Genomic DNA, 8,925 nt, shown 5'->3' on the forward strand with positions numbered 1-8,925 from the left:
GTCAAAAATGAAGAGTTCCTAGAATCAGAAAGACGTGTCCCAGTAAAGCCCCCCCCCCCGCCGCCGGGGAAAGCACCGGCTGCAGGTCACCGGTGCTGCTGGCCACTCGCCGAAGACCGGACTTAATGGTGAGACGCACGCACACGCGTGTGCGCACACACGTTCACGTACGCCCCACCTTTCCCCCAGGCACGAGGAAGATGACAGGAAGAGGACCGACCTCAGGAATCCCACGAGGCCAGGCAACCTGCCCTTTCTGCGCGCTGTCTCACCGCTCCTAACCTCAAGTGCAAAAATACCAGGAACAAGCTGCCTTCCCACCTGGCGGAACAGAATGCTAAACAGGCTGACAAGCGCTCCGGATTCCAAAAGGTCATTCTGCACTTTGTTAACCAAATTGATTTTCAAATCTTAAAATGGTTCTTTTTAAAGGAGGTCATCGAGTAGATCTGGGAAGGCGCACGTGTAAAGTGGGACAGTCTGTCGTCGTTCTGGATGGCTAAGTGTGATTCTGACGGAGGGTGCGGGATGGCCCCAGACCCGACCACAGCCAGCCCATGCGAGAGCCTCTCCCCGAATCCCTCGCCCCGGGAAGTCTCCCCTAAATTCCCCCCGAAGCTCCCTCGGGCACTGGCTAGCCCCGGGCTGGCCTCTGACCGCTGGAGCACACCGGATGCCAGTGCATCGCCTGCGATGCGCACTGGTTATCTGTCTGCTCGTTCTGATCCCCTCACTGCATCAGAGGTGCTTAAAGTTGCTTTTGGCTCGTGGACCGCCTTAAGAATCTGGCGATTCTTGAACCTACTCCCCAGGAAAGTACACGCAAACGTAACATCTTGCAATTCAGTTCTGAGTCATGGATTCCCATCCCCGGGTTAAGAAGCTCGACGGCCGAGTTCTGCGGGCCCACGTGCCAGGCTTCCTCACTCCCCCTCCTTCGCCCCTCCCTAGATCGCTTCCCGTCTTCCACGGTTCTGTTCCCACATGCCACGTCTAGGCCAAGTCCTGGCACCGCATCTCTCGCAGGGAGGGCGACGGTGACCACGGAGACCCTGGGCCCCACTGATGGAGCACTGGGCTCCCTCGGGTCAAGGGCGCCACTTACCACACTGTCCCCCGTGTCAGGGACTGGCACCGTCTTCACCACCAAATCCACCCCTGCTGTCTGCCGAGGAAAACCGAGAACACGCGCGTCAGAGGGCCCCAAGGGGCGCGTTACAGGAGGACAGGACCAGCACCCCAGTGATCAGCACCCAACGCCTGGGAGGCACAGCCCCAGCTGAAGTGTTTGCATTCGAGACTCGCTTTTGGAGTGGGAGTCAGAGAAGACCCACGGGTCTCATCCAACTCCCTGCCCATGGGTCAGCTGTACGTGGTGACCAAGCTGACTACTGGCCAGTCTGCTCTGCAGACAGCCCCAGGCCCTGTGGCTTGTGGAAAGTCACCCCCTCAGGGTCATCTGACCCGGCCAGGCTTACAACCCCCACATCTCACCAGAGTGTAGTTCTTCTGGAAGTGGGCTCCGTCGCTGCGGAAGATCTGTGCCAGGGCGGTCTTGCCCACTGCTGGGTCTCCTGGGAGGCCAGAGTAGGAGAGAAGCATCATCTCTGCCCGATACTGGCCCGAGACGCTCCCACTCCAGAACGCTCGGCCAGAAACCAGACGCTTCACTGAGTTTTCAGAGAGAGCACACTTGTTCTCAGGGGCACTTGCTCTGAGGTCGCTGGCAGGGCAACGGGTTCGTGAGACCAAGCTTCAAGACCCACGACAGCCAGAGTCACACTTCCTCAAGGCTAACCCTTTCATCCGAAAGAGCTGACCCAGAAGGTAGCAGCTGAAGGCAGGCTTCGGAGCCCTGGAAACGGAACTGATTCTCTTCCACCGAAACATGCCCGATGGGAAAACCTGTCACTTTCAAACTGGAATTTACTTTGAAGTCTTGAAGGTAAAAGGTGTGACCGGGCACAGACTGACAGGCTCAGGTGACTGGCGGAACCAGTCTGAGTTTAGAGCTTCCATGCTTAGGATTCAAATACCTTATTTTTTGGGGGTGGGTGGGGGTGGTGGTGTGAGTGGCAGTTGGGAGGGTTTCTGCATTCATGGGAAACAGTCAGATGCTGCACTCGCCATCCTGAAACCCACTCCCCCGTGATATACTGCCCCTGCGCCTCGGTGTGCCCACTGGTAACCACTGTGGATCCATCTCCCCAGGGCCCACGTTCACCAGCCACACAACTGTTTTCTCCAAGCCGTGTCATGTCATGCCTGCTGGGTTTAACTCTTCGCCTGCCCTTCATTAGCAGATAGCCCCATAAGTTGGTACCTCGAGACCAAAGGTTTACGTCACAGTTTCAGTCTGAGATCTGCCCCTTTCACGAGACTATTGGGGGACTTTAACCTGGAGCTCCCTCGTGCCCCCAAGGTGCTGGCGGCTCGATTGCCCTGTGCCCTCCCCACTAATGGCTCTGCTTGGCCTCCTCTAATACCAGGCCGTTTTCATGTGCGAGATCTTCTCTGCCTGGAAGGTCTTACTCTGATTCCCCATCACCCAAGCCCCAGCCAGAACACCTGTCTTCTGCTTTCTCATCCCCTCGATCCTTAGCAAAATCACCACGGCACCCGCATCCCCGACCCGCATCCTTCGGTGCAGCCTCTTCCCCTTTGCTCCCCACTTCAGTCAGTTTCGACACTTCTCTTCCCTTGACTTCTCGATAACCTGCTGCTCTGCTCACTTTTCAGTTTTGACTTTTGCCACCTATGATAGTCTCTTGCGAGACAATGTTTTCACTACTCGCGGCATTTCATTTCATGTTAGTTCCTCCAGGTTCGAATGAGCTATTCGGGTCCTGTTTTTCTGTTCGCCACCACTTCTTACAAGGGAACCAACATGTGTGGAGCCTCTCTCCAGAACCCATCCATAGGATGTCCTTCACTCCCTTCCCGCCCCAACCCCCTACCCCCCACGGGGACTATCATTAACTTCATTTGACAGATGAAGGGACCGAAGCTCAGAGATGCTGGGCAATCTCCCGAGGATTCTCACCTCACATTCTCTCCACCAGACCCCCCGCTCCTCTCCTACAGCTCCGGGACCCCTGTGACCCATTTTTAACAATGCCCTACAGGCCCTCATCACCGCGGCCTTCCATGACATCGGGAGCAACCAGAGGCTTGGCCGTCTCCGGGTACCCAGCCATCTCAGAGCAAAGAGAGCACATGGCTCTCCTTCTTGCATTGTAATTGCATCCACCCTCCCGACTCCAATTTGGCTTCTGAATCCAGTTGGAGATTGGCTCTTCCCGCCTGTGAAATTCCCCACAGATGTGTTCTGGTTAATTTCATAAATCTCTCTTCCGACTGCCAGTCAGAGTCACCCACACTTATGGAAAAACCTCCTGTGTCAGCTGAAGAGGGACCGAGGCACGGGGAGGGGAAAGAGCTGGTAAACACATGTGCACGGCGACAAGATGACAAGTGCAAATTCAAACAGCACAAGCTGAGGAGCCCAGCGTCTGAGGGCGCATGGAGGAAGGAATGAATGAGTGGCTTCCTCCGTGGGCAGACTTCCCGGGGCTGAGGCTGAGCCTGGGGGTGACGACAGGGAGGGGCGCCGCCTGACAGAAAGGGTGACGTCTGCAAAGGCATGATGCAAGGTCACCGCTGACCTCAGAATCGCCAGGTCCAATGGTCTTTTCTCAGTCCTCATGCTCCTGATGCCTCTGAAGGATGAGTCAGCCGGAAGCAGTCCGCCCCTCCCTGACCCCTCTTGCCCTGCTGACCCTGCACTGGCCTGGTTCTCCTGCAGCTCTGCCTACTCCTGCCTCCCAAACATGGGCACCCCTGTGGGTCTGTCCTTGGCCCTCTGCTCCCATCTATTCTGTCCCATTTACCCTCATTACCTTGACGGCCACTTCCTGGCCAGGATCTCTTTCCCAAGCCTCATCTGTATCTCTGACACCCTGTGGGTGTTTTCCTGGAACGACAGGCCCTCATCCACTCTCAGGCCGGCCCGTGTCATGCCGCGGGGTCCTGAGCACTCTTGCCCTCCATCTCACTTGTTCTGTTCACGTCACCATTCATTCTCACCGTCTCCGGACCTCCCCAGTCACCTCTGACCTTCCTCCTTCCTCCCAGGTCCAATCGGTCGCCTCTTCATTCCTGGTACCCTTTGCTGTTTCTCCAGCCCACATGTCCTTGTCTGTCACTGCTGCCACTGCTCCAGTTACCTCATACCTGGGCTTCTGTCGCAGCCCCTAACCCACCCGTCCAGGCCCTGCTTTGTGCTGCTGGGGCTGGGACAATGCAAACACGTATTTCCTCTGCCACGGGCTTCCTGGCAGACTCTGCCAATGTGAGTTCTCCATAAAGGCTGGAAGGTGGGAAGGGAGACGGGACTTGCTCCTTCTCATTTGCTTGTTGCTTCTCTCAGCAGCAGCCTCGCAATGGCCTTCACCCAGCAGCACAGTTAGGTGCTGTCTTCAGTTTTGGTTTCTTTTATTGCCCTCCCGGACTGACCTTATGACCACCCGCACCCTCCCCAGAGACCAGTGCCAGTGGGCAGTGCCTCCTTCTTAGAGATTTGCCTCTCGGCTCCCCAGGGTCCTCCGGAGCCTCGAGGACGAGGTCCCACCCTCTTCCCTGTTCCCCAGCCCTGGGCCGAGCCTCCTTCCTGCAGTTACTCTCTGTGCTGCCCTGCTGTCCCCTTTTGTCTTTCTGGCCCACTGCTGCCTGCTGAATGGACATCCCACACTAAATCCTCACTGTGAAAACACCTAGTAAATTTTCTGCTTTTTGCCCGGACCCTGACTGCTGCAGCTCTCGGTGCCAGGGGTGGTCTCAAGACACAGACCCGCGGGATTTCCCAGGGCGAGGGGCGATGGTCTGCAATCGGTCAGGTCCTATCTTGCCCTGAACACAGGGCTGAGCTCCCTACCCCGTGCTGGGTAATAGGTCCTGGAGATCTGTAGCACGGGGTGGCCTCACACGCTGGTGACTGAATTCCTGTGCTACCCCCAGGGCCAGGCAGCACCCCCTCCTCAGAGGTCTGGATTCTGCTCTGTGGGGTCCTCCTTCAAGCTTCTGGCAACCACACTTCTATCTACCAGTTCCGTATTGTCTCAATGTTTTCTTCTAGCTTTTTTCAGGCCTCTAATACCTGTTGAACCAATTCCGCACATTAAAATTTCCCTACCGAAACACCTAGTGTATTTTCTGTTTTCTTACCGGGGCTTGCCTGAAACCGCTTCCTAACTAGCCCTCTCTCTCTACCATATTCTCCCTGCTCTAACTCACCTGAGCTCGTCAACGACAGATGGACCTTCGTAACGCCTCGCTTTCCTCCTGTCACGCGGTCCCACAAAGCCCATCAAGGATTCCTTCTGCTGCAAACGCTTCTCCCCAGTCAGCCCCTACTCCACCTTCCCACTTGCTCCCCCACGATCCCTTCCTTACACGAAATCTTGGCTCCACACTCCCATTCTCTCTCTCTGTAACTGCAATAACAAATCCATTTTTTCTTTTTTATTGAGGTCACATTAATAACATTGCGTAAGTTTTGGGTGCACATTAGAACTTGTTATCTGTACGCCTGTTCTCTCGATCTCTGAAAATCCCTCGAGGATAACCTCCTTCCAGGTCTTCCCAACCCAAGTCCAGATCCCGCCCACTCTCTGCCACGCCAAGCTCAAATACTATCCTTCCTTGCACAGACTCTGAAGGTCATCTCTCTCTCTTCTGTCTTTACTTGTGAAGCTAATGTGACTCGCTGCTGGCAGAGTGACCCTCCGGTGAGGCACTATTATCATCCCCACTTACACTGACAGGCAGTACATCACAGACTCCAGTTTCGTCACTTACAAGCTCTGTGAACTTGGGTTAGTAATCTCTCTGGGCCTCAGTTGCCCCATCTGCAAAATGGGCATAATAACAGTACCTATCTCATAGAATTGTCACGAGGATTTAATGAGTTAATATGTACAGTGCCTGATGTATATACTAAGGAATAGTTAAGTGATTTTTAAGTCAATTAAATCTAGCGAAATGTCAAGTGTTGTTTTCTCTCCTGATCTGAGCCAGAACAATGAGCAGCTGTGCCTTTGACGTATTTCTCTGGTATCTGACACACAAAGGGAATTCGATTTGCATTTGCTGCATCGTGAGTTTTCGTGCGCGTCTCAGTGCGTCCCTGAGTGCAGGGGCTGGCGTGATTCATCCTTGCCTTCCCACCGCACCTTGCATGGAGACTCACACATAGTAGGTGCTCAATAAATATCTGTTAAATGAATAAGTACTTGAATGGAACATCTGGTCCTTCAACGACTAGTTACATCACAGAAAAAAAGTCAGATTAACTCAATTTAAACAGCAGGCCTGTGACGGAAAAGGAGAAATAAAACCAGAGACGGGGTGTGTGTGAGGTCAGGTGGTGTGGAGAATAAGAATTTGGTGGTGGGGGGTGGGGAGGACTCATGCACTGTGCTGAGGTCTCTGGTCCCTGGAAACTTCCAAGAGCAAACACTCTCGAGGCTGCAGACTGAGGGCCAGGTTGGAGTTCAGGAGTCACTTACCCAGGCAGTAGCTGAAATCAGGTGAAACGGTACCCGAGGGAGGGGGTATAAAGAAGGGCGAGGAGTCTAGGATAGAGGCTTGAGGACAGTGAGCTTGGGGCTAAGAACGAAGCCCTGGGAATCGGATCACCTGGGTCTACATCCCAGCTCTGCCACATCCAGCTGCGTGACCCAGGCCAAGTGTCTTAACCTCTCTAGGCTCAGCTGCCCCATCTGTAAATGACAATGACAATAATACTGACCCCACAGAGTCGTCGTGAGCATTCAGTGACCTGTGGTGAGGGCCTAGCACAGTGCTGGCACTTGGAAGGTGCTCAGTATACTTAGCTCCATGACAGAAGCTGAATTTCAAACATTAATAAAAGTACAGTAGGAGAGAAGTCCATTAAAAAAAAATCTAACTTCAGAAAATAAAAAAATGTTCTCACCTTATACATGAGGAAACTGAGGCTCAGAGAAGTACTTTGTTCAAGATAACACAGCCAATGACAGAAAAACCAAAAATAATTTTGGTAAAAAAAGCCGCCCCCCCCGGCAATCCGGAAAACAAAAAACCCCCCTGAAAAACAATAATTTCTTTTGCTTCGGTATGATTTGAGTTACTGTTGTCAATCATCTTTCTCTGTGACCCTTTTATTTCCAAATTGGAAAAGTCATTAAAAATATCATCTATTTCAGTCTGAGAGAGATGAATAATAATTAAAAAAAAAAAAAAAGTCTTTTTCCTCCTTATAATTTCTCACTGCTTCTTTCCTGACCTGGTCAGGGAACCCTGGCAAGGTCACAGGTTTCGAGAGTAACATAGGTTAAAAAATTCTGGAGTTGGGCAGAGTTGGGGATTGAAATCCTGCTATGACCTTCCTTCACTAGAGGGTGACCTTGGGCAAGAGAATTCACCTGTCATGCCTCACTCAGTAAGATCAGAACAATACAGCACCTAGCCCAGTGTGCTCACCTACCATGGCGAGTGGATGAAATGACATATGTGTGCCTGACATGCAGTGAGGACTTAGTGAAGTACATCTGTGTTCTGTGGTCCCAGGCCTATGATCCAGGCAAGTGTTTTTCTAAATGTGCAGCCTGATACAAAGAGAGCACCGCAAATGTGAATGCCACATATTCATTCATTCATTCTACAAATACTGAGTACCTACTAGGTTCCAGATCTTGTTTGGGGTGCTTGGGATGTATCAGTCAACAAAACAAAGATTCCTGCCTTTGGGGGGGTTCAACATTTATGTCCTCCTGAGTGTGGGAAAGCACAGTAAGTTTGGGTCTCAAAGACAACACACAAACTCTGGTCAACTGTACATTACTGTCTCCCATCTCTGTTATGAGAGGGCGGGGTCAGGGAAAAAAAAATCCCATAAGTAAAAACTGCGGAAGTCATTGGTGCCGAACTTTGGGGTACAGCGCATGGTTTAACTGAAGTACTTATGGTGTGCTTAGCCTCCTGAGTGAGTACAGCTCAAACTGGCGAAAATGGTCTCAGAGTATGGCAGAAAGCGGGTGGTGGTGGGGAGAGTCGGCTGGAGCTAGTGTGCTCTGGAAGAGAATTCTAACACGCCTAATGGAATTTACTGTTAGCAATTGCTTTAACTCGCCTATGGAAGAGAGAAAGAGAAAGAGGGTAGACAATCTAAGTGAACAAAAGCTCTTGGTAACTTATGAGGTCTCTGGACTCCGGAGACTGTAAATTTTAGACTCACCTGCCAAGATGCATTTGGCTGCCAGCTTCACCATGGTAACCAACTACCTCCACAGGCCAGACCGGGGACGAGCGGCAGCTAGAGGCGTTGGTGGGCCTGCCAGGGAAGGGGAGTGGGGTGGGCTGATCCTCGAGGAGCCCGAGGCCGCAGTGGAGAAGGGAACAGATGGGGCCTGGACCCTCTGGGCTGGACTGAGGGCGGCTATCAGGCGCTAGGGTTGGGGCGGGGGAGCGCCAGATGGGGTCCGGCTCAAGGCCTCAGAAGGCAGCCTGGAAGGTGCCAGCGAGGCGACGCGGCTCCCTTTCCCTGCCCAGCTTCTCGGCTCAGCTCCCGCCAGTGGAGATTAGGAAGAGTGATCCCGCTTCCCTGGGATCCCAAGCACCAGGCTAGACGCTTTGATCGGACAACCACCGCCCGCCTGCCCCGCCCCCTCCGCCTCGTCGCTGACCCTCATTGGCTGTCCCTAAGTGCTCCGGAAGGAGGGGGCGGGGGCTAACAGCCCTTTCCTGCGAGCCAATTCGTAGTGGCATCTGCTCTTCAAGCTCATCCTGCTTGGCTAATGGTTGTAGAAGATGTCAATCATTTTTATCCCCGCTCCCCCCGCACTGTCAGAAAGTTCAGGGAAAAGAAGCTCCAACATCTTGTAGCCA

General features: G+C 53.2%; 1 protein-coding gene across 5 annotated transcripts in view; it reads right to left on the minus strand.

Annotated features, from left to right (window-relative positions):
- The window catches only part of IFT27 (intraflagellar transport 27), a 20,989-nt gene extending 12,290 nt beyond the window's left edge, over positions 1-8,699 (minus strand). For all 5 annotated transcript variants that reach the window (XM_011387384.2, XM_023527406.1, XM_023527409.1 and 2 more), the window contains exons 1-3: positions 8,276-8,699; positions 1,495-1,574; positions 1,106-1,165 (exon numbers count right to left, since the gene is read on the minus strand). In XM_011387384.2, coding sequence (XP_011385686.1) covers positions 1,106-1,165; positions 1,495-1,574; positions 8,276-8,309 — 174 coding nt within the window. In that variant the 5' untranslated portion in view covers positions 8,310-8,699. The remainder of the gene's footprint in view (positions 1-1,105; positions 1,166-1,494; positions 1,575-8,275) is intronic.
- Positions 8,700-8,925: the final 226 nt, after the last annotated feature.

The sequence above is a fragment of the Pteropus vampyrus genome, unplaced genomic scaffold, assembly GCF_000151845.1.
Source record: "Pteropus vampyrus isolate Shadow unplaced genomic scaffold, Pvam_2.0 Scaffold16, whole genome shotgun sequence".
Classification (NCBI taxonomy): Eukaryota; Metazoa; Chordata; class Mammalia; order Chiroptera; family Pteropodidae; genus Pteropus; species Pteropus vampyrus.